Raw genomic sequence first — 26,317 nt, 5'->3', positions numbered from 1 at the left:
GTACAAATAGATGTTGAGATTCAATTGACAATATCTAGAACACAGATATTCCTCCAGCAGAAGAGTGTTGCCAGTCTGTTGCTAAACATGGGCACTATTAAAATTAAATTATGTAAATTTGTAATTAAGTAAACTATATTAAAACAAAGGTAGTAAATATTCATCACCTCTTATTTTACTACATTTTGATACTACTTATGCTCTTGATGTTATTTACATCTATCATGTCCATTTGATGGAAATACACTGTATAATAGTGGGTTACTGAGCAATTATTTCCAGCTTCATGGTCAGCGGTAAAGTTCAAAATCAGCCATGGTGAGAGGATTTACACCATGGAAATTGGCACAACAGAGCTGAGTCTTTACCTCCTCTTCCCAGAGGGCAGGTGGTTAAACATTTACTTGCACAACACCGGCTAAATGTATTAGAAGAGTTGTATAAGAAGAAGAAAAATAAGGTAATCAAGAAGTTGTTTTCAGATAGCTAGGAATAGGAGGGTCACAATGGGAATAATGGTTCATGATCAAGAAAAAGATTGGGAAATAGAAAGTTACTGGTAATTAGAATTCAGGGCAGTAAGTGTTTGTTATACTTGACCTTGACTAGTGCCTGTCACTTAAAGCCTTAGCAATTACAGTATATTTAGTCTCAGGAGCAGGATTTAGGACATCTGGTCAACATCTGAGAGCTCCAAGGCCACACATGATTGAGTCTTCTCCATATGTAGGATAGGCATAAGGAGTTTGTGGTGATTAAAATCCTTTACTATTATGATATCATTTGGGAACTATTTACTGAAGTATAACAGTTTGGGAGGGAGCCATGTGTGCTTTGAATAGACGGAGAGAGGCCAGAAACCTTTTAAGGAGTTCCTCATTAGCACAGGTATGGCTGGGGAAAATGGATTGAACAGGGACTTTGCAAGCAATGCCCTGGTGAATTTGGGTTATGGCTACAATGTAAGAAGCCATTATAGGCAACTTGGGCTCAGGTAGCAGTGAACGAATGTCGGAAGTTACCAAGGCACCGTAACAGCTAGGAAACAGGAACTCTTTTGAAAGTGCCATGAAGGCTGGGTGCGGTGGCTCACACCTGTAATCCCAGCACTTTGGGAGGCCGAGGCGGGTGGATCACGAAGTCAGGAGATGGAGACCATCCTGGCTAACATGGTGAAACCCCGTCTCTACTAAAAATACAAAAAAATGAGCCGGGCGCGGTGGCGGGCGCCTGTAGTCCCAGCTACTCGGGAGGCTGAGGCAGGAGAATGGCGTGAACCCGGGAGGCGGAGCTTGCAGTGAGCCGAGATCGCGCCACTGCACTCCAGCCTGGGAGGCAGAGCGAGACTCCGTCTCTAAAAAAAAAGGAGAAAGTGCCATGGAAATGGGACATATGTCTTAGTTTTACCTCTTTGTAACCTTAGATCACACAATTTTATTTTGGGGCATAACAACCTTTACCTCAAGTATCATGTATAGAAATCAACTCTCAAGTTAAATCCTGTGTGACTAAAGATTTTCTGGTAGTCCTATCAAGCAAGCATCTTAAGAGGTAAAAAACAGAAAGGTTTTGTGAATACTTTTACATATTAAAACTACTCAGGTTCCCAAATTTAGTGTTTCTAACAGTGCCCCCAACATAAAACAAATGTTTTCAATGGGAACCATTTGGGGAACATAGAAAAACTGGAGGGAATACAAATTATTCTCAGGGTGCTCAGAGAAGCCATCAGAAAAATTTGGGTATAAGAATGGGATGTTAACATTAATTTACCTTGATATAATACAAATGGACATCAAGCTTGAATTGATACCAACAATTCTCAAGGGCCCAATTCTCACTGTTCTGTTGGGCTACCAAACAGGGTTAGTTGTGTTCCTGAGGCAATTTTTCTCTTTTTTGAATTGCGCTAAAGAAAAAAAGAAAAGTTCCTACCTCCTATGGAAATAAACAAAATTTTATCTTCCCACTCATGTTATTTCTTGGATTCACTACAAAAGAATTGTTCAGTTATTCACAACGCTTCATATTATAAATTGGCTAGAATATTGATGTGTGTCAATTGGTATACAAAAATTTAGGAAATGCTTTAGATTAACATTAAAATTTAGGAACCTTGTTTGAAGATTATTAGAGAGAAGCCTAGGGGAATCAGATGATGGATTCTTAGGATATATATGGTTTGTGTATACATAGTGCAATGGTATAAAAGTTTTATTCAGAAAAAAACTATCTTTGATATATCTCTGTAATTAATATAAAAACTTGGGTTTCAGAAACATTCTTGTGTTTTTGGAGTTCAGTGAAATAAAATCATATTGCACCCCAACATAATTGGTGTCTGTCACGTGAGTTCTTCGTTTGATAGAACCCCAGAGATATTAACGTAAATCTAAATTGATATACTATTATACTTAAAGTGATGAATTTTTTTCTTAGCTATACTACTAAAACATTCATTTTTCACTTGAAGGTCATTGACACTTTTTATGTAGTTATTTTAAAGCGTTTTTATTGATATATGGACATGCATTTGAAACAAGATTTAGTATTAAATTTTGCATCTAGAAAGGTTTTATGAGAAGAATTGAAGGCTTAATACGGTTTAATAGACATGACCATGGATAACTATTTACTAAAGGACCAAATTGAAATCTACTTTAAAACATAATTTATATGGTCCTTTTCATTAAGGAGCTTTGATTACACTGTTGGTTAGACTGTAAAAGGGAACAACATATTTTCAAAAACAATTTGGCCTTAAGTTGTAAAGCCGAACATTTTCATTCTCTATCATTAAGTAATTTTACTTTTGGTATATATAGAGAAACTTTTGCATATGTGCACCAAGACATAATACAAGAGTAATTCAAGAAATTATTGATCCTAATAGTAAAAACTTGGAAATTTGAACATCCACAGAAGATGAATATATAACTTATGGAACAGTCACACAATGGAGTATTACATAGCTGTAAAATGACTGATTCACAGCTATATGTAACAGTTTATAGCTATACGCAACAACATAGGAGGATCTAGAAACATAATAGTGAGAGAAGAAAACAAGTACCAGAGGACTACATACAGTAAGATACCACTTTTCATAAGGCTCAAATCCAAAACAAAACTAAAAAATATACTACTTAGGGATGCAGACATATATGATAAAGTTATTTTTTTAAAAGGGCAAGGCAGGTGGCTGAGGTGGGTGGGTTGTTTGAGCTCAGGAGTTCGAGAACAGCCTGGGCAACATGGCAAAACCCCGTCCCTACAAAAAATACAAAAATTAGCCAGGTGTGGTGGCATTCGCCTATAGTCCCAGCTACTTGGGAGACTGAGGTGGGAGGATCGCCTGAGCCAAGATAGTGTCACTGCACTCCAGCCTGGATGACACAGACCCTGTCTCAAAAAAAAAAAAAAAAAAAAAAAGGCAAGGGGATAGTAAAACATAAAATTCAGGATAGTAGGCTAGCTGTAGAGAGGACAGGCATGGAAGTGGGATAGGGGAAGTTGGTATGAAGATATTGGTAACACTCCAGTTTTTTGGTTGGGTGCTGTGTTTATGCATGGTTGTTGTATTTCATAACAATACTTGAACGCTCTTTTACATGTATCCTTTAAAAGGTTATAATTACTAATAGAATGTCAGTAAGAGAGTCCTACTTAATGCCTACTACATATTTGTATACAGATGGCAGGAAAAATTTAAGAATATAAATCAAAGCGATAATTGAGAAATTTAAAACTGTGCAGAGAATTTCTACGTGTACAAGTTTCATATAAAATTTACTTGAAAGGATTTTAAAAATCATATTTATCATTCAGAGTCTCAGTAGATAAGTCACTTTACATTTTGTTTTTATGAGACAGGGTCTCATTCTGTCACCCAGACTGGAGTGCAGTGGTGCAATCACAGCTCACTGCACTGTCTGCCTCCCGAGTTCAGATGATCTTCCCAGTTCAGCTTCCTGGGTAGCTGGGACCACAGGCACATGCCATTCCTGACTAATTTCTTGTATTTTTAGTAGAGACAGGGTTTCACCTGTTGCCCAGGCTGGTCTCAAACTCCTGGGCTCAAATGATCCGCCCACCTTGGCCTCCCAATATGTTGGGATTACAGGCGTGAGCCACTTTTTATCATGTTCTATGAGGTGGTAAAAAATAAAGTAGACAAGGACATCCTAAAACAACATCATACTAGAAAATAGATTTATTGGTTATCAAACTCCGTTTTAAAGACTTTTTAAACCTAAGAGCTACAATTCTGAAATATTTTTGAGAATACATTATTTTTAAAAGCTATATTTTTTTTATATACTTGCAGGGCTGACATGGGTTAATTGCAAAGTAGAAAACAATAATTGCCTGTAAACAGTTTTATCACTATTGTTATATCCCATGAAAACCTAGGATTGCCATTAATTCTCTGTTTATTACCAGGTCACTTGCAATGGCAAAGTATTTGTATAATGTATATTTTATGGTACCTCTTTCCTCTGTGAAATTTTAACACTATTTTACTTTAGCAACAGATCTCTTAGGTGTTTATTAAAGAAGTACACTTTACTTGCACCCGTTTTCTGCCCCACAGGTATTCTCAATGGGTGAGGTAAATAGTCATGGTGAAGTGCTTATCCCAAAGGCTAAAAACAGAATTGAGGAATAAGAATATATGCATTCTTTTTGAGATTTCTGTAACAGAAATCTAGTGAAATATTAGTGGAGAAGCACAAAAATTAGAGTAATCATCTCAGTATCACTGGGCAATAATGGATGTTAGAGTATTGAACTGGTAATCAAAAGAACTGAGTTTGAATGTATAACCTCTTATTTGCTGAACAGTGATATTCACTTAACATCTTTGTGCTTCACTTTCCTCATAAACAGAGATAATAACTTCTATCTTCCTCAGAGGATTGTTAGGAGAATGAAAATAACATTGCCATACATGAAACACCTTTATAATCCTCACGAATATGCAAATGTTAGTTTGTCACTAGAGGAAGGTCTTTTTTCTTTTTGTAATATATTAAAATTAACAGTAAACTATAACAGAGTTTATTTAGGCATTTTTGGAAATTGCCACATAAACCACATGAATTTTTAATAAGAAAATGCGTATAGGGTCTGCATGAAAAAATATTTTACTGATTTTCACAGATGAACACTTAGATGTAAATGTCAAAGCATATTTCCACCAAATCTTCAGGATATTTAGATTTATTAATTAATTCATCAAGTCAAGCCTTGCTATGAAACCTCCAGGGAGATCATCAGTATGGTAATCTCTCTTCTTTACTTAGTTATGGGGGAAGAAGTCATGTCTCTCATGAGTGTCTGTTCTGCTCTCATCAATATAGGAACGTAGTGGACAGACTGGATGGGCCTTTGGGTTTGGAATTTTACCGCTTGCTACTCCAGGGCCTAGTTTGATTTGTAGTTCTGGAATTTTTATCAGCTTATCTGCAAGTTGCCTTTGCCACAGTGAAACGGATTCATGTACAGAAAGACTGACAATGCACCCGAGTGATTTGATAATTTACAGTAAGAAATATTGTAAACTTATCTTCAAAATAACACTTATGCATTACTTTTCTTTCTAGTTCCTAAAGGTTCTTTAATTCATTATCTCATTTTGGAACCTCTTGACAGAATGAATTTATTTTAAACTGTTTATTTTCTCGATTTATCAGATGAAAATACCTGAAATGTAAAGCAGGACAGGAGACTATATCCTAGTTGTGAAAAATAACATACTGTTAGCAGTTCTTATCTCCTTCCTGTCTTTTGTACGCATGTTTATATTATTGAGATTATATTGTATATGCCATTTAAATGCTTACATTTTCATTTTTTTCTGCCTATGGTGGAAATATATAGCTTTTGTGGAAACTTTAGAAAAGTTATGGAAAATAGACAAAAGTCTAAAGCAGAAAATGAAAGCGGCATATAATCTACTACTGTATGAATGATTAACCACTGGGAACATTTTAGTGTATTTCCTTCCAGGACTTCTTATTTTTTATTGTTAGAAAAGGAATGGGGATCACATAAAGGCAGAAGTGTTTGTTGGGTGACAGACACTGGCTTGGCTGGGATCAAGCAGCCTCTCTGCTCTTCAGCCCAGCGGACTGGAAGAAGCAGATCAGCACTCTTCTTCCTGGACAGGGGTAGTGAAAATGAGTATTTTCCTTCAAAGCTCACTTCTTTCCGTATTCTAAGCGGACGCGGACATTGTTCTTTTCTCGTGCCTTCCCACCAACACCTGCCTGCCCACATTTCGAGTTATCCTCCTCGGCTCCTGCAAGCCCGCACTCTTCTCCAGGGCGGCTACTCTCCGCTCATCCAGACTCCCGCCCCCAACTGAGCCTTCTTCCTGCGATGACCGAGGAGGTGGAAGGAGACCACCACTTCCGAGCTTCCAAGGGACCTTCAAACCTGAATCGCAGAGTCAGAGCCCTCGCCCCGTAGAAGAGTCAGGTGCGCCCGGGGGTCCCCATCGGAAGCTTCGTGCCTCCCCGTGGAAAGGTTGCGAGCAGGCAAGGCCTTCGTGGCCGCTGAGTCCCCTGCTCCAGGGGCGGTGGCCGCTCTCAGAAAGAGCTGCCCTTCTCGTCCCTCCCGAGGTTATCGTCAGAGTGCACTTCCTTGGGGAAACAGAGGTCATTCTCTCGAGTTCCCCCTTTCTGCTGTTTTCAGGAGGAAGAAGGTCGCTAGACCCAGGCTAGCTCCCCGACTCTCGAGAGAGCCGGGAAGGCCTCTGTTGCTGAATGCCGAGACCGCGGCCAGCGGCCGGGTCGTCTCCCTATCGCTTTGCAAGCCGGGAGAAGTGCGTCCCTTCTCGCTTGCCTTATGCCTGGCGAAGAGGGGACCGCACTACAGTGCTGCCGCCGAAGGGGGGAACGCTCACGTGCAACTCTCGGCTTCCCAGTGAGCAGCAGTAACTCCTGGAAAACCAACGCTAAGACTACCAGGGTCAGTATTAGCTTGTCTTAGGAGCCGGCACAGGGGGAAGGAACAACCATTCGCAAGAGCTAGATAGCTGACCTCCCTCTTTTCTCCCCCTTGGCTGGCCTGGACCGCCTGGGGCTGCGAGCGCGCACCGGCGGCCGCGGAACTTGCTCGGCCTCTGACAGCTCGGTGGGAACACCTCCGGGTGTTGAGTCCCGACTTAAGGGGCGGGACGGGGCGGGGTGAGCGCGCGCGGGGCGGAGCGCGCGCGAGCCGGGACGCGAGGACGGAGCGCGCGAGTGAAGCGGCACCGAGCCGAGCCGAGCCGAGCCGAGCCGAGCGGAGCCGAGCCAAGCCGAGCCGAGCCGAGCTGGGAGGTGCCTGGGGAGAGGCAGGCAGAGCCCAGCCGGCCGCCTGCGGCTCAGTACTGATCGTGCCGCGTCGCCGGGCTCTGCGTACCCCTGCCTCTGCCCAGGCATCCGCAAAACTTTTATTCTCTGGGGCCCCAGGGGGTGTGTGAAGGAATTGGAACGTTCGGCCATCTCCGCGCTCCCCTGCGGCGGCGACCGAGGGGACCTGCATCCCTTGTCCGCCGGGCTGTGGAGCCCTGCGCCTCACCTGCTGATCGCTCCCGGGAATCTCGAGGGGCACCCCCGGAGGGACCGCGCGGGCGCTGGCGCCCCTGAACTCTCCCGCTCACCGCGGCAGACCCGCCCGGCGCAACTTTAACTTGATTCCTCTTGCCCAATCGGGGCATCCGCGGCTGCTGCTGCGGCGGCTGCTGCTACCGCTGCCGCCGCTGTCTCACAAAGGGGCTGAGGAGGGGAGGCGGCGCGGGCGGCAGGGACGGGCCTCCGGGCCGCCGAGGCGGGGAGACAAAAGGGAAGCTGCCTGTGCTCGCGCTGCCCGCTCGGAGCCGCCTGCTCGGCTGCCTCCGGCTGGGTTCCGCGAGCCTCGCCCCCACCCTCGGGCACTGCTCCACCTCCCTCCCGGCTGGCTGTCCCCGCAGTGCTCCCGGACCCGGCGAGCCTTCGGGGCGCGCGTCGCTGGTGGTGGTTGAGGCTCTAGCGATAATAAATGATAGAGGATACAATGACTTTGCTGTCTCTGCTGGGTCGCATCATGCGCTACTTCTTGCTGAGACCCGAGACGCTTTTCCTGCTGTGCATCAGCTTGGCTCTGTGGAGTTACTTCTTCCACACTGACGAGGTGAAGACCATCGTGAAGTCCAGCCGGGACGCTGTGAAAATGGTGAAGGGCAAGGTAGCCGAGATCATGCAGAACGATCGACTCGGGGGGCTTGATGTGCTGGAGGCCGAATTTTCCAAGACCTGGGAGTTCAAGAGCCACAACGTGGCGGTGTATTCCATCCAGGGCCGAAGAGACCACATGGAGGACCGCTTCGAAGTTCTCACGGATCTGGCCAACAAGACGCACCCGTCCATCTTCGGGATCTTCGACGGGCACGGGGGAGAGGTAGGAGTTACCTGGGGCTTTGTATTTGTGTCTGTGTATATATCGTGTGCGTGTGTGCGCGCGCGCGTGTGTATGTGTGTGTGTGTGTATAAACAGTACAGCGTGTGCGCAGCGTGAGAGGATCTGGGTGCGAGGGGCGTGGTGATGACACCATGGTACCTGGCTGGACAAATGCGGCTCAAGTTGCCAAAAGCACTGCTGGATCCAGACTTCTTGGGGCTGAGGGTCCACTTTAGGGAAAGGAGAGTCATCCACAGCATATTTGTTGCTACTTAATACGAGTTTCCCAAGGCTGGAACCCAGCAAACACTGTGCTAGCTTAGGAAGGAGAATTAATGGTATCTCCAGTGAACTTTGGTCCCAGACCCCAGTGCCCTTGTTCTAGGGTTTGAGTTGAACTAGGCACAGAGAAGGAAGACAACATCTTTTATGCTTCATTAGGAAAAGAGACTATACCTGCAGAGCGAGCTCATTGAGGGTGAAGGAAGCTGTGACTCCTTCCCATCGCCTTCACTCTAGGGAGGAATCCGAGGGGCTGCTCTGCGCTTCTTTCCAACTCTATCAACTTTACAAGTGCAATCGGGCCAATTGACAGGAGCGCCTCGCTGGCCGCTTGTTTTTACCAGGATCTCAGAGCAGGACCTAGATGTCTCTGGCCTTTGCAGAGGTGGCTATGCCCGCAAAGGAGGCGGTGCCTTGACCTCACCCTTGCGCCCTGGCGGGCTTGGGGGTGCAGAAGTCGCCCTGCTTCTAGATTCCTTTGTTTGTGGTTCGTCTGGAAACAGGAGATAGCTAGAGGCCGGTTCAGTTCCCTCTTCCACATTTCAGCAGCACCCGGGTTGTGCGCTGAGGCCCAGATTTCCTGGAGGTTAGGCAAGGGTTGGCTCTGATCCTTGCGCGTTGGCTCTGATCCTTGCGCATTGGCCCAGGCAAAGTGAGAGGCTAATGTGGCTCTAGCGCCATGCTCCAAAGAACACTGGACCAATCACCCCATCTCTCAGTTTGGCAGTTTGTAACGGGTTCTTTGCCGCATACTCTTTGTTTTCCCTTTTGGCGGCATACTTTTCTTATTCTTAACCCCTTCCTGTTTTTGATTACACCCTTCCCCTGAACTCCCATACAAGTTTTCCCCCAACTTTCTTCTCTGCCCTCTAATCTCTGGGTAGGCTGTAGGGAACTGCAGGGACTGCCATTCTTTTTCAAGCATTTGCTTGTTCTTTGGCCTTTGTTTTGGGTAAACATTGAGAAAGCTTTCAACTGGATATCTCATCTGCATTCCTCACTCACCACTCTGCTAATCTTTTCATGCTACTGTGCCTACCTGCCTTGTAGAACCAACTTTGCCAAGAATGACAAACTTAGTAGGAAAACTCATTTGGTAGAACTGAAATCAGTTTTTGCCATTTTCCATCCACCCTAGCTTTTTTTATATTCTGTTTTTTCAGAATGCAAGTTTCTCACTGGTTGTAAATTTGTAACGTCTTGGGTAATGTTTGGGATCCCCTCCCCTTGGTCACAGAGTAAGTGAAAGATGTAAAATTAATTGAGCGAAAAGAGGCCGTGTACATGGGCAAAAACATGCCATAATGACAAAGTTGCCAGTATAATGGCTGATTTGTCTTCTTGGCTTGAAGTAGACTATCTGTATTTTCATTTTTTTGTGCCTAAATTCAGTGAGGGTGAAGGAAGCTGTGATTCCTTCCTTTGTAAATCATTTAATAAGCTTATATTTATTATATATTTTTATATTAAAATTGGTGGCTGGTAATAATCTGCTTCTGGTCTTAGAAAGCACAGTTTTAATTTTATTAAAGATTTGATTGTAATAGTAATGTGGTGAAATTTTGGGTTGTGGTTGTCTGGGTGTGATGCATTGGCATAATTTTAGCCTTGGGTTAAAAAAGTGTAAGTGATTGGGTGATTTAAATTTTTTTTTCTTTTAAGTTGATACTGTAAAACCTGAAATGTGCAGACCAAAACACTTTTCAGGTTGAAAATTTTCTAGTACTATCTTGTGGTAAAGGTACCCTCCAGAAAAGGGACACGATAAATGCTTTCATTTTACTAAAAGTATTTTACACGTATGTGGCTTGTCATTAAATTTTTTAACAACAAATGAAAAGATGATCATTGTTAGCCAAACCATGAAATACTTTTCTTTGTGCCTTACATTAAAAAGCATACTGTTTGCAAAATAATTGATATTATCAGTACTCTTAAAAATAGAATACTTGTTCTGTTCACAATCTCTTACCGTATGTAGCCAGTTAGTTCATTTTGGCTTTGTTTTAGGGCAAAATAAGGGGAGTGCTACAAAAGGAGTTACTTAGTTGCTATTGGGAGTATAACGGTGATGGATAATATTAGGTAGTTTCTCTCTTGCTTTTTCATTATGTATAATCATTCAAAATCCTACCATCGAATTCTTGTGTGTTGTTTAGCTCCTTTAACATTCACCAGAGGAGGGTGCCACTGTTTGATTTTAGTATAGATGATGTTAGCTCCTGTCACAAAAGAGGAAGCTTTTTCTGAACTTTCTATTATTTATGTATATTCTGTCTCTAGAATGGTACAGAAGATAAATGAGGAGTTTAATTTTATTTCTAATAACTCACACTAATAAGGTAGGCCATCAAAAACTAGGGCCCATCTATAATTGTAGTGCTCTTTAGATGCAGAGGAGACATTACCTTGTATATCCTTCTATATCCATTTCATCTGTGTATATTAATTTCATCCCCCACCTTTTTTTTTTTCTTTTAAGCTGAGATGCTGATAGCTGGAGAAGTTGTGACCTTCCTAAGGCTATGTGGCTAGTTCAAGGCCTTCAGTTTGTTGATCTCCATATGAAACCACTGGACAAATTGGCTTGAATATTTACCTAGATAGATGGTGCCCTGGGGATACAAGGGTGAATGAAATATAACCCCTATCCTCAAAAAGTTTCAGTCAAATGAGAGAGAGAGACCTCTATACCAAAAATTATAGTCATGGTACACTTAGAGTGTTATGGTAACACAGAGGAGGGACATTTAAATCAGATTGGGAGGTAGGAAGGCCCAGGAAAAAACACCTTGAAGATATTGTTTACTTTAAGATTAGAAGCATAGGTTTTGACTTGAGATCTGACTTTGAATCTGTGCTCTGCTTTATAGTAGCTGCAACATTGGACAAGTTGCTAAAACAACTTTATCTGGGAGTTTATTATCTAGAAAATAGGGATAATAATGTGTGTAAGGTGTGTCTTCATCAGTTGTATTATACCCTGTCTAGAGAAGTACCTAATGGAGAGAAGGATATGGAAGAGGAAAGGCCAAGAAGACAAGAAGTCTGCAGTGCTGGGGCAGCAATATTCAAGGAGAGAGACTCTTCCCGTGCGAGCCACAGCTTTGATCACTGTGAAGATGTATGTAGTGCAAGGATAATTTATTAGGTATCTCCCAAACTCTCTATATCTCAAGGTTCTAACTTTCAGTGGACTTCTGATTACTAATTCAGGATTTCAGTTATCCAGATATTTGAGAAAACTGTGTCGTGGCTTCAGGTGTAAATTTTCTTACAGTCAAAAGGAATATTCTCTATGATTAATTAGTAAGTTGGTATTCTGATTTGTACTTCAGCCTCTTATAGATTTGGGTTACCATGAGGTAGTTCCTCTTGAGCATATTTAACTGTGGATTCTTTGGCAAAGATATGTCTCTGGACTTTTTATGCTGAGGACCAGACTCTGTAGGGCTGTGTCTTCTTCTAGATGGATGAGATTTTAAAGAGCCTTATCTCAGTGGTCCTACAGGCCAGCTTCCTCCCTTGATTCTAACCATGATACTGTGTGTGGATGATTCACTGTGTGCGTATGTGTCTAAAGGTATGGCAGTGATTGTTTTCTTATATAACAAGATCAAAACAACAAAAAGGTAAAAAGGAGCTCGTTATGTAAATTGATGTAGAAAGATTATTTTAAGATAAAAATGATTTTTATCTAGGAAAATCATTGTTTTTATGCTTACTTGTAATTTTTATTTACAGGCAAAAGGTGTTTTGTTGTTGTTGTTTTTTATTTTTTTAATACTATCTAGAAGAAGTATCACTAAATCCTTTGGCACCTCTATCAATGTTTATGGGTGAAGCCTAGCTAGAAGAATAGTTGTTATGTGCTCCATATGTTCATGAGCATTATTTTATTAAAGGTCTTATGTATCTTGACAATTGACACACAGCTTGGCCAGTGGTTAAAGCCTAGAGTTCTACATTTTGCATGAGGGAGAAGCCATACTTCAGGCGCTTGCCAGGGACTGCAGTCTTGAGGCTCAGCACTTCTCAGAAGCTCAGAAAATAAACTGCTTATGGAGGGTTGCCTGAAGAATATATATATATAGTCTGGTTCTTTGGATCAGTGGTTCTTAACTTTTCTTGAGTCATGCTGCTCTTTGAGAATGTTATGAAACTACAGACATATTCCCCAGAAAAAAGGACATGCATATCAAATTTTCTTTGTAGTTTCAGAGACAAGTGGATACATGAAGCCTCTGGATTTCAGGTTAGTCTAGATAGAATAAAATCTGGTTTTGATACATTTAGATCTGCAAGAAACTGTGTATCTGAACCCCTTGCTTGGCCCTCCTGCTTTCCTCTCCATCATTTGCTTTTATTGAATTGTTTGCTGTCATTTGCCTATGAGGGTTGTTCGGAGGAATAGTCTCCTCAGCTCTGAGAAATCAACTGCAAGAATGTTGTTGAAAAATCACTTGTTATATTATATAGTATCATTTTAATGAGGACTGAGGGAGAAACATTACTCTATTACCTATTTATCTTAAGGAGGCTGAATTGTGTAACTGATTGGGCCATCCTGGGTTTGTTGGCTGCTACAAGTATTAAGAGCCAAACCTCTGACCTACCTCTAGCGAATGTGCAGACTTTTATGGAATACATTCATCTGGTACGTGAACCTCACTCCTAGGAAAGCTTATCTTTCCTACACTCAATTTTCCTTTATCTCATTTGTATTAGCCTGTTTTCACACCGCTGATAAAGACATACCTGAGGCTGGGCAATTTACAAAAGAAAGAGGTTTAATGGACTTACGATTCCACGTGGCTGGGAAAGCCTCAGAGTCATGGTGGAAGGTGAAAGGCGACGTGTCTCACATGGTGGCAGACAGGAGAAGAAGAGGGCTTGTGGAGGGAAACTTCCCCTTATATAATCATCAGATCTGTGAGACTTATTCACTATCATGAGAACAGTGTGGGAAAGACCTGCCCCCATGTTTCAAATTACCTCTCACCCAGTCCCTCTCACAGCACGTGTGAATTCAAGATGAGATTTGGGTGGGGACACAGCCAAACCATATCACCATTTTTCTCTTCTCTTAGATATGTCATTTTAGCTTGTATTATATGTATTTATGTAAGTTTCATTAGATCCTTCTGAAATAAGATACACATCTGAATAAATAAATAATGAGTGGCACAGTGAATGATCTGCTTTTCAGACATTATAGCTGCTGTTAGTAAATATTCGACTTTCACATTATGATGTACAAGAGGCCTAGGGATTTTGTGTGGATAAGTGCCTTATGGTTTAAGAGAAGATTCTGATTATTTTGGTTTAATGTGGCACATTAAAGTTTCTGCAAAAAAAATTTTTTTTTCAATGAAACTCTCTTTCCTATGCCTGTACTTGAAGACCTTTTTGTACGGGAGTGTAGGAACCTGAGTGCTGACCTTGCTGCATCTTCTGAACAGGTTGTTAAGAAATTCGGTTCAATTAAGCCAACATTTTCTGTATAGTCTGGCACCTGTGAAAAGCAGTGTTATGCTCTGTGTGATGTCTAAAAATGACTTGGTGCATTCTGTACCCTCAGGGAGCATTCTGTCTACTTGGAGAGATGAGCATTTTAAAAAAAATAGCAGAGTTACAAGATGCCTGCCACCTACAAGTGTGCGATGGCCTGACTGAAGGAGCTTGGAGAATTTTGGATAATTTTGAAGAGGAACTGACATTTAGTTGTGTCCTAGCATTTCTGTAGACAGCGATTGGGTGGAGGAAGGAGGGGAAGATGACATTAGAGGTTGAGGAAAAAATATGGAAATGGTACAGAGGAAATAAAATGCAGGTACCATTGGAAGAAGGCAGGTAATCTTATTTGTCAGGAGTAGGCTTTCTCCAACGGTAATCATTCTAGAAGCTCATTCATTATTTTTTTCCATATTCAAGTACGCTTTGTGTTTTGATATACTTAACATTATTTTTAAATTAACTGTTTTTTAATGTTAAGTATATTTATTTGAAAAAGAAACTTTATATCAGCACCGGGAGTAGAAAATGAAATTCTTGGCCTTTAACCTGCTGAGATACTGTCTCCATCTTGATGGAGTAGAATGATTCTAAAAAGATTTATCTCCTAGTCTCTGGTTGTCTCTAGAGTTCCTCTATCCTCCTCTCCTTGCTTTTTTATGAGGAGAAAAGGTGGCTTTTAAAATTTAATTGCCAGCCATAATTTGAAGCAAGGCAGCCTGCTTGCTCCCTTTGCAGGTGGAGAGCACTTTACAGTGATGCTACTTCGTGAGCAGCTCTGGTTTGGAGGATCCCTTTCCACTGTGACTCATGTGACAGAAGATTTTATTTGTATCATGCCTCCATGGGAAACACAGAGTTATGGGCAATGTTTCAGCATAAATTCCATCCTCATTTTTAATACAGGTAAATGGGAAGAGATTATAGGAATAAAACTGATGTTTTTCTAGGTAGTTTAAAAAAATAAATAATTCACAACTAAGGTACTTGAACCATTATGGATAACAAATTGCTTGTGACATAACTTACAATGACAAAAATATACCAGTATGCTAGGTCCCCCTGTTGAAGAGCCATGGCCTGGGGTTTGGGATACACACAGGTGAGGAGAGTGGGAGATGCTGCTGGAACTACTGTTAGCACTATTATTGAAGCCGTGCTGAGGAGCCTGGGCCATATTCTGTATATATTGGAGAGCTACTGTATAGGAATGGCACAAAGTCCATGCTTTAGTAATCCTGCTCCTCTAAACTATATGGAGGATTGATGTGAACTAACAAGAAAGAAGTATGAGGGGAGAGGGTCAATTGGGAAGCTTGAGACAGAGCTGTGAAGATGAAACCCAGGAGTGTGGGCCATTGTTGAAAGAGAGGGAGAGGATGTGATGGGAGTGGATAACTCTTGAGGTGGTAAGACTGATGTCAGGGTTTCCATAACTTTTGTTACCATTTTAGTAATTCTACTTAATGAATGTTAAAATAAATCTACAGCAAGTCAAATATATTTTAAAGTAAACTAATTTTAAAATTATAAAAATAATATGACTCCATGATAGATACAGAAAACAAGAAATATTCCTTCAAATCTTATTACCCTGTCACTTCTACTGTTACATTTTTGGTGTATTGCTTGCTGGTCTTTTTGTTTGTTTGTTTGTTTCTTTTTTGGCGGGTGGGTAGACAGGATCTGGCTTTGTTGCTGAGGCTGGATTGCAGTAGCACGATCATAGCTTACTATAGCCACAAACTCCTGGACTCACATGATCCTCCTGCCTCAGCCTCCTGAATAGCTGGGACTATAGGCATGTGCCACTGTGCCCAGCTTCACCTTTTTAAAAACAGTATGCATTTTAAATATAATTTTACATAATTATAAAAATATACATATGTAGATTTAAATCTTGTTGTTTTTCTTTGTATAATTCTATAAACATATTGTCATTTTGCCCTATAATGCTTTATATTTGATTTGTTTTTTTATTTAGTTTAATTCTGTCTCTCTCTCTCTCTTTTTTTTTTTTTTTTTTAAGACGGTGTCTCGTTCTGTCCCAGGCTGGAGTACAATGGCGCGATCTAGGCTCACTGTAACCTCTGTCTCCTGGGTTCAAGTGATTCTCCTGTCTCAGCCTCCCGAGTAGCTGGGACTGCAGGCACCCGCCACCATGCCCAGCTAATTTTTGTATTTTTTAATAGAGACAGGGTTTCACCATGTTGGCCAAGCTGGTCATGAACTCCTGACCTCAGGCAATCTGCCCCCCTCAGCCTCCCAAAGTGCTGGGATTACAGGCATGTGCCATCGCGCCCTGCCTGTTTTAATTCTTTACATTTATGTTTTGAATATGTTTTTTAGTGATAGAGCAATATTTTATTAAGTAGATATTTGAGAAATTACTCAACTGCTTCCTTATTGGTATACACTTAGGCTTCTCTAACTTCTTACCATTGTAAATACCATTGTAATAAATCTTTTTGTGCTTCTACTGTAGTTTGGATTATTTCTCTAGGGTGGGTTTCCAGAAGTGGGATTTCTGGATCAAAGGAGTAAAGGAGAAGCCACCATTACTGATGGTAATAATAATTGCTGACATTTATTGAGTATGTATAATATGCCAGGCAGTATTTATAAAGTACTTTATATGTGTTATCTAATTTTAATTCTGATAAGAGTTTATGAGGTAGGTACTATATTATCCCCCATTTTGTAGGTGTAGAAATTAAGGCACTGAGAGGTTAAGTAATTTGCCCATGGTCTCTCACAGCTTGTGGGTGGTGAAACTAGGGTCTGAAACTGCGATTCAGACTTAAAAGCTCCCTGCCTCCAAAGCCTGTACCATCAGTTTTTGGTTGACGCCCTACAGAGCTCCTAATTTGGTCAATGAACTGCTGATAACATTGTTATGTGGACACTGCCTAGTCTTCTCGATTTGCTTAGTGGGACTTTGGTTTTCTCATATGACTGTGACAGATGGTGGTGTTTTTGAAAACCCTACGCTGCTAACCTTGGTAGGTTGATCTTATAATTACCTAGAAAAGTCCTGTAGTTAAAAAAGACTGGGGTCAGAAGTCAGAGCAGGTGATGCTTCACATTCAAACATCTGTTCTCATCTACCCTGCTTCTTTGCTGGCAGAATCTCTATCCCACTACAGAAAATCTGCAATATTTTTGCCTGTTGGCTCATGAAAGGCTTTCATAGAAATTATAGTGGTATTAGCATAACCAGTCACAATAAACAAAAATGATTTATGTTTTATTTTACTTCAAAGTACCAAAGGCTTGACTTTAGGATCAATATGTAGGAGTGTGGATGTGTTTGCATAATTTTTCTTTATATTCAAGCTTTGACTTTTTTTTTTCTTTTTCAGGATCAAAACAGCTTCCTATTACATATATTGTTAATTTTAAACAGCAAATATCATTTTCTCATTTGTTTATAATACTGAGTTGGTATGTTTAGTTTGAGTGGATGCTAATTCTGTGTTTTCATTCTAGAAGGCTACTTAATACATTATTTTCTTAGCCAACCGTAAGTTAAGTCAAGCTTTGGTTATAGCTAGTTATAATCTGTTTTTAATAGAAATCTTCAAAGTCAAAATTTAAACAAACAAAAGAAGCCATTCTTTTCAAAATAGTTAATGTAATGATAATCCCTTTTATAGCTTTGTTTTGTAATTCTAGGCCCTCCTTTGTAAAGTACAGAGCATTTTTATTAATATTTATGTAGGTAAAAATCATGCATATTGATAAACTAATATACTTTCAATAAAGTTGAAGTCTATGCTATGAAAAACTGCTTAAAAAGTGAAGACATGTGATATGGTCTGGGTCTGGATCCCCACCGAAATCTCACGTTGTATTGTAATTTTCGTGTGTTGAGGGAGGGACCTAGTAGGAGGTGAAGAGGGGGTTGGGGGGATTAGATCATTAGATCTGGGGATTAGATCATTAGATCATTAGACCCCCTTGCTTTCTCATGATAGTGTTCTCAAGAGATCTGATGGTTTTATATGAGGCTTTCCCCCTCTTTGCACTTCTCATTCTCTCTCCTGCCACTCTGTGAAGAAGTGATTTCCACCATGATTGTAAGTTTCCTGAGGCTTCCCCAGTCATGTGGAACTGTGAGTCCATTAAGTCTCTTTTCTTTATAAATTACCCAGTCTCAGGTATTTCTTCATAGCAGCGTTAGAATGGACTAATACAAAATGATATTTTACTTCTGAAATAAAAGAAGCTACAAGCCTTGATCACTTGATTTCTCTGGAGGTTTTTTTTTCCCCTTCTCTTTCTCTGTTTCTTGAGAATAGGGCCTAATTTAATGGAACCTTAGCTGCTTCCAACTTTTCTGGAATTAAGGAGGGGCTTGATACTTGAGTCTGTTAAGATTGAGACTTAACCTACTTTCTTCCATTCCTAGAAGACAAGAGAATTCCTGTCTGCCACTGGGCGTGAGGCTCCTGAAGGCAAGTTTGGGACCATTGCATATCATAGTGCAAGATGTACACTGTACAGTGATACTAGGTGGAGAGACATTATTTTCTAATGTGTGCAGAACTGTCTGCTCCCCAAGCTAGACATCTGTGGGTCTACAATAACTTGGAAACTTTTCTAGTTTGTACAGAAGCTAAAGGCACCATAGCAGTAGGCTGTATTTCTGAGACTCACAGACTTTTTACCATACCATTAGTGCCCTCCATGTCCTGCTCTTGTATGAGCAGTTAACAGATCATGATCTTTGTGTCTTAGTTTCTTTTTCTTTTCTTTTCTTTTTCTTTCTTTCTTTTTTTTTTTTTTTTTGGTCTAGGGTCTCACTCTGTCACCCAGGCTGGAGTGTAGTGGCACCATCTCGGTTCACTGCAAACTCCACCTCCCAGGCTCAAGTGATCCTCTCACCTCAGCCTCCCACATAGCTGGGACTACAGGTGTGTGCCACCATGCTTGGCTGATTTTTTGTATTTTTGGTAGAGATGAGGTTTTGCCATGTTACCGAGGCTGATCTTGAACTCCTGAGCTCAGATGATCCACTCGCCTTGGCCTCCCAAAGTGCTGGGATTACAGGTGTGAGCCACTGCACCCAGCCTGTGTGTCTTAGTTTCTAAATCAAAGACCAGTTGTCTATTGCATGTCAGTAAACCTTGTGACTTCTCTGGAGTAGTGAACACTTATTTGCATTTGCTTTTCAACATTAATATTGCAAATTTGGGTCATTATAAATATGAGTGGTGATTTAATGCCCTATAGCAGTAAATCTTAAATATTTCAAAGTGTATTTTTAAGAAGAGGGTTTATATTCAGCACTACTCTTGAACAGCAAAGTTTTTAATCTAAAATATGGCATAAAAATTTATTCTCTTAGTTATGAGATTGCAATAGGGCAGAAACTGTTTTATTCTGATAAGTGTATACAATTTCTTTTTAATCTAGTAAGTGCTTTCATTTATCGTTTTTAATTAAATGAATTAATTTTCAGTTAAATTAGTCACTGGATATTTTCTGGCCAAATAAGTCTCTTAATGACACTGTCAGGATTTTATGGAAATTGAGACATAGTAGGATCTTTGATCAGAGTGTTTATCTTTTTGCTCCATAGATAATGAAGTGCATTTTCTATAACAGCTGGTTTACGTAGTTATATGATAGATATGTTCCAGAGTTTGAGATTAAGAAGTTTTTACTTCTGTTTTATTTTAGCACTTACATGTTTTTCTAAATTTGTCTTTCTGAGTTTTCTCTCTAGATAGGTCTGGCAGGGATTTTTGAATTGTCATGTAATCCAAATATAGTGCCTAAGGCTTCACAGCTACATGAAATATCTATTTTTAAAGACTTTATTCAAGGAGATTCCACATTTTCCCTGGAGAATTTTTTTCACTGTAATCCTTTCTCTTAAGAAATTCATCTCTATATGTGAACTAGGTCCCTCTGGTTTAAGACTATTTCTTCTAGTCTGGCTTCATCAGAGAGAGATAAATAAAGATTAGGTTGTTACCATTTTAAAACTGGCAAAACTATGATATTAATAATTTTTTATTTTCCCCTCAAATTAAATATTAACATTAAATTTATGTGAGAAGTACTCATCTCAAAAAAAGGGAAATTCAATATAATTTCTACCAAAGACAGAATAGTTTCTAGGTAATCAGTAGTGGCTTCTGTTTGTAAAGAGCTAGTCTGGCAATAAGGAAATGTCCTCTTACAGATCGGTTAGTTTTGTCTATCATAAGTCTCTGTTGTCAGAGACTTATGCTACAGGTGGAGTGGGTTCTAGCTGGCCACCTAGATGGTACATTATTGGGAAGTTTTTGGTTGCAAGTAACAGAAAACTCAAGTAGAAGCAGATTAAGCACTGGAGACAGTTATTATTTCACAGAACAAAAAGGCCCAAAAGAGGCTTTTGATCTAGCAGCTCAATGACTTCAAGGCTCTAGTTCAGTGTCTCAGAAATTCTCTTCAGTTTTCCCTCATGGTTGCAAGATGTGATACTCTGAACTGCTGCAGTCGTCTTTGTATAACTACATCCAGAGACATGAGCAGGAAATTATACCTGTCTCGTTCTTCTTTAAGCTTCAGGAAACCTCTCTAGAAAGTACTCTTCATATCTTATAGGCCATAGTTGTATCACATGTTCATGCCTAAACCAATGACTTGGTCATGGGAATGTGATCAGCGTGATTAGTCTTGACCCATCATAATTCATTCTGGATCTGACGAGGAGCCCAGCCTCTGGAGGACATGACAACTTAGAAAGGTGAACAAAACTAGAATTGTATTAGCTAGGAAGAAGGAGAAGTGGAAATGGTTGTTGGGTGAGCCGCACTGGTGGGAAGGGGGTTTAGAGAATGTTGCTTGTTCTGCATGTTAGCAACCTCATTGGAGAATGTTGCTGTAAAGTGTATAACACTGATGTGGGGAAAAATAAACTTTAGAGGACTTCAGAAAAGAGTAAGCCTTCTTATTTTTGGATTGCCTTAGGGATGGTTTTATTTTGGAGCTGAGACATAAATTTGGTATTTTAGGGTCCCATCAAGTCTTAAAAAACTACTAGTAGGTATTAGGTTGGTGCAAAAGTAATTGCAGTTTTTGCCATTAGTTTTCTAACTCAGGTTTTTTCTCTGCTATGTGAACTAGTGATCAGGAGGGGTCTGAGTGTTTGGAGAACGACAAGGTGGGTTTTTTATTTTTTCTAATATATAACTGTGTATTCACTATAGTTAGTGCTGCTGATGAATGTGGAAATATTATAGTAGTTCTTCTGTTGGCTATCCATTTTTACTTTACTATCTCCTGTTTTAGACAATGAATTTGTTGGTCAAATTCAGTAGGATTTTTGTTCTTTAATTATTAGATATTGTATTATTTTGTTTTAAAATATTCGAGTCTACTCCAGGCCAAAGAGGGGATTCCTGGGAGGGTAGGACTTTTTGTACCCATTTCGGAGGGGACAACCTTACAGTGGTCTAGGCTACAGTGAGAGAAGAGTGTAAAAGACTTTTCGGTAGGCCAAATGAGTGCACTTGGAGTAAATTCTGTGTATGAGGATGAAGTACTCATCCTTCTGCGGCTACTATAAACTGATTACAATGAGGCCATCTTTTCATTATGTTTTCTGGTGTGATTATTGTCAATTTATAAAAATGCTTACTGACTCAACTTCCTATTTAGCTTTAGTAGCATTTCTGGTGATTCATTCTCTCTCTACTTTTTTTCTTTTCTTTCTTTTTTCTTTTTTTAAAGATATGCCATCATATTGACTACAGATAATATAATTTTGTCTCCTACTTTCTAGATGTACTTTTTTGTTTTTGTTTTCTCCCTCATTTCATTAACCAGAACTCAAAGAACAATGTTTTTTGATACTGATGATAGTGGATGTTATCATGTTCTTGTGTTTGAGATTATTTAAAAAGTTTGAGATAAAGGGAATGTAAAAATGCCTTCAGTTTATGGATAATGGGGTAAATTTTCTTTACTGATGTAATGAAAGATGAAAACCAGTAGAAAGTAAGGGCCAAAGAAGAAAGGATATTTAAAGTATAATAATATAGAGAATTAATAATCACAGAGTGGACTAGAACTTATGTAGATGTAATGGTAAAAACCAGCATGCATTGATTACATAACGGGAAGAACAGATACTGTAGTTTTTTCTTTGGAGAAAAGTATCATCATTAGATCCATCTGAAGGAAATGACGTAGAAAGCATTAGTCTAAACAATAGGCAGAATATCTGACTGCACAGAATAACGATTCTGCAGGTTGAAACACCTAATGAGATATGCTTAGGAATCCTGCCCTCTGGTTTCAGAAAAGTGGGAGCTCTGGAGCCATCTTGCCCTGGCACTTCTGCTGATTTTGGTGAAGGTCATCCTTATTTTTTCTAGGATTTCCTATGCATAAGATCCTTGCCCTACTTTCTATTACCTGTCCTGTAAAGAAACAGTGGCTGCTTGCAGAGGAGTCTCATACTGAGTAAGGTTAGGTCCTGAGTTGGTATAAAAGACAAAGTCCTATCTAGTCAAAATCTCTCTTGAAAGATCCCTCAAATTGCCCATAAAGAACAGTTTACACGATTTTGCACATCTTACTGTGTAGAGTAATATGTGATTATAAATGTGTAATACCCAAAGTTAAAATTTATTCCGAAGAATAAAGTATATGCATGTAAAATATATTTTATAGTGTTTTAAATGATATAGAAGAGTATTTTGCATTTGTATAAATTGTGAATGGTACCATTTCACTACACCTTCTATAAAATAATAGAATAAGTAATTAAATAATACTTTGAGATTTTCAGGCAACTTTCAGGAACTCTTCTTTTTTTTGAGACAGGTCTCACTCTGTCACCCAGGCTGGAGTGCAGTGGCGAGATCTCGGCTCACTGCAGTTTCTGCCTCCCAGACTCAGATGATCCTCCCATCACAGTCCCCTGACACACAACTATACCTGGCTTATTTATTTATTTATTTATTTTGTAGAAATGGGGTTTCACCATGTTGTCCAGGCTGGTCTTGAACTCCTGAGCTCAAGCAGTCTGCCCTCCTTGGCCTCTCAAAGTATGGGGGATTATGGTCACGAGCCACCAAGCCCGGATTTTTTTTTTTTTTTCAAAGAACAGCATATTAAATATTTCTGTGCATGATCAGTTGGAGGAAATTTAGCCTCTTAAAGTTTTAAAGATACAAAGCAGAATAAACATGTGACTTTTGAGTTGGGAGTAAGATTAATTCATTCTGATTATATTTTGATAGTCAGTTTTAGGAAGATAATTGTAATGCCATATTGAATGCTTTATTTTTAATCTAAGTGCCAGCCATAGCTTTGACACCAGATGGGAATATAGAGATGGGCACTCAGCCTGGTAATTTATATTCTAAATACATGGAGAAAGTTTCTATCTGCTTTTTTTTTTTTTTTTTTTTCTTCTCCATGGCTTGAAACCTTGGAGGATTTTATTCTCTAATGATTTGAGAAGAGAGACCAATCCCCAGTTGGGGATTCTGACCTTTTCCCTACTTTTCTGGAACTCTTCTGAGCATCTGATATGGTACCTTCAGGCCTGACCTGTTTTTATAAATGCCTGGGCCAGGATTTGTCTAAGAGTGAGACTCACAAAGCAGCAAATAATTTTTGGAAAGGAAGCTCATATTTTTAACATGTAGGGAGACCTGAGTGTCTGCTGCTGAAGAAGTCATGGGGTAAAGAACTGGGATCTCGACAGTGGTCAGAGAAACTCTCTATACCTTCATACTAGGGCCACAGGGCCTGCTCTGATTCATGGAGCTACACAGAGACAGAAATTGTTTATCCCCAAAGGATTATGTAATGCAAACAGATTTAGACATGAAACAGTACAGGCAGGCTCATACTTGGGAAACGTTTCTTAAAAGGGAATTCTGTGGAGAAAAAGACAGCTAGTTTTTACTTTCCTCTCAAAACTAGGATGACAATGGGAGTGCTTGGCTGGTGTTCCTCCTTTACCAAAAAGAGGTCCTCACTCCTTAGCCTCCATGGTGGCTTTATGATGTAGGGATAAGTTCATCTAATACATAGTTCATATTCAAATTTTGCCAATTTATCTGGCTATTCTTTTAAAAATATCTTTACTGAAGTATGATACATACAATAAACTGTACATGCTTAATATATGCAATTTGATCAGTTTTGTATATACCCATGAAACCATTGTTACAATTAAGATAGTGAACATATCCATCACCCTCAAAAGTTTCTTCATGCTCCTTGGTAATTCCTATCTTTTTTCATTCTCCTACCCTTCTCCTTCATCTCTAGGCAACCATTAATCTACTTTCTGTCACTATAGTTTGCGTTTTGTAAAACTTTATATAAATAGAAATATGCAGTATGTAGTCTTTTTTTCTGGCCTTTTTTTTCTCAGCACAATTATTTGGAGATTCATCCATGTTGTTCCACTTATCAATATTTCATTCATTTTTATTACTGAATAGTATCCCATTGTATGGATATATATCAAAATTTGTTTGTTCATTCACTTACTGGACATTTGAGTTGTTTGAGTTTTTAGCTATGAACCTTCATGTACAAGCCTTTGTAGGGACATATGCTTTCATTTCTCTTGGGTAAATACCTAGCAGAAGAATGGCTGGATTATGTGGTAGGTGTATGTTAACTTCTTAAGAAACTGCTCAACTGTTTTCCAAAATGGTTTTCCAGATGTTCCACATCCTCACTAATCTTTTTAATTTTAGCCATCGTAGAAGGTGTGAAGCAGTATCTCAATGTGGTTTTAGTTTGCATTTTCCTCATAACTAATGATGTTGAGCATATTTTCATGTATATTTTGGAAGATGCCCCTCTTTTGAAGAGATAGAGAGCAACAGTTATCAAATTGTGATTATCTTGTAAAATCTGACTTTTGTCCTTGCCCCTATAATATGAGTGAAAAGAGAGAAAAAAAGGCAAAAGGGAAAGGGGTGATTGGCCTGAGTCTCTCTTACTGTGAGGAAAGAGGCTGAGAAGTACAGCCTAGAAATAAGTGTGGAGAGACGTTGTGTGGGGTAACCAGGAAATCAGATGGAAACAAGGAGGGCAGAAAAGAAAGATTAGGGCCTGTGCCACTGCCGTCAGTGTGTATTTTCAGATTCTCCTGATTTCTTAAAGCCTTGTTTTCTTACATTCCAGGTTAAAAATCTGAAAGAGACTTCTCTTAGAAAAGTGCCAAGGGAAGCATGGACTATTTACACGGTGTCTGCTTTCTTCCTACTTACCTCATTTCCTTTTTCCATCTGATACTTTCTTGGACTTGAGTTTTTGGAGATCTCTAGGAGACTCATACTTGTCATATGTGAGCCTGTTTTCAGCTCTCATCTTTGATTTTTTGTTGGATCTTACTTTCTTGACCACCTCTCTTCCAGAGACTCACTTCCTTGGTTTTAATGACACCACCTATGTTTCTCTGCTCCTTCTTTGACTTCTAGGAGGGCTTCACTTCCTTCATGAGCCTGGGTTTCAAGGTGGGCTGTGCTCAGTGTGTTGGTCTCATTTTGTTTCTTTGCATCAGAATCTTTGCAACTTCTATGGATTCAGCCATCCTTTCTGAGCACAGGACTCCCCTTCCTATCAATAGCCCACATCTTTACATGCTGACTTTACCATTTTCTTTCTGGATGTCACATTGATAACAACCTGCCTGAAACCAAATTTGCCTCTTTTGTCCCTAGATTAATTTCCTCTCCAGAGTTGTCTTTTCTTCTCATGGTGGTGCCTTCATTCTCTCAGTCCGCCACTCCTGAAGCTGCTGTGTCATCTTTTCCTTCTTCCTTCTTCATGCAAGTCTGTGAGCATTTCTATGCCTGTCACTCCTGTCTCCATCTTTATGGAGACATGCCATAAAGATGGTTCTGCCACCATGCTAATTCAGGCTTTCAACACTTTACGCTAGGATTGTGACAGTGGCCTCCTCACTTGGCATCTCTCTTCTTCAATCCACTCAGTGATGTCTCTGATAGATCAATCTTCTATTAATAAACCAACTGGATTATATATTGTTTCTTTTTTTAAAAAAAAACCTCTGATTTCCAGCAACCATGATTTATTTCTCTGAAATTTTGGATTCTCA

The 26,317-nt window shown here is 39.9% G+C and overlaps 1 protein-coding gene across 1 annotated transcript in view; it reads left to right on the top strand.

The window, feature by feature from the left end:
• Positions 1 to 7,315: 7,315 nt before the first annotated feature.
• The window catches only part of PPM1L (protein phosphatase, Mg2+/Mn2+ dependent 1L), a 301,803-nt gene continuing 282,801 nt past the window's right edge, over positions 7,316 to 26,317 (top strand). Inside the window, exon 1 of the mRNA XM_025377624.1 lies at positions 7,316 to 8,427. Within this exon, the coding sequence (XP_025233409.1) occupies positions 8,029 to 8,427 (399 nt within the window). The 5' untranslated portion in view covers positions 7,316 to 8,028. The remainder of the gene's footprint in view (positions 8,428 to 26,317) is intronic.

Source organism: Theropithecus gelada, chromosome 2 (assembly GCF_003255815.1).
Source record: "Theropithecus gelada isolate Dixy chromosome 2, Tgel_1.0, whole genome shotgun sequence".
Lineage (NCBI taxonomy): Eukaryota > Metazoa > Chordata > Mammalia > Primates > Cercopithecidae > Theropithecus > Theropithecus gelada.
Note: the sequence above shows the minus strand (reverse complement) of the source record. Positions and strands in the feature narration are given on the sequence as shown.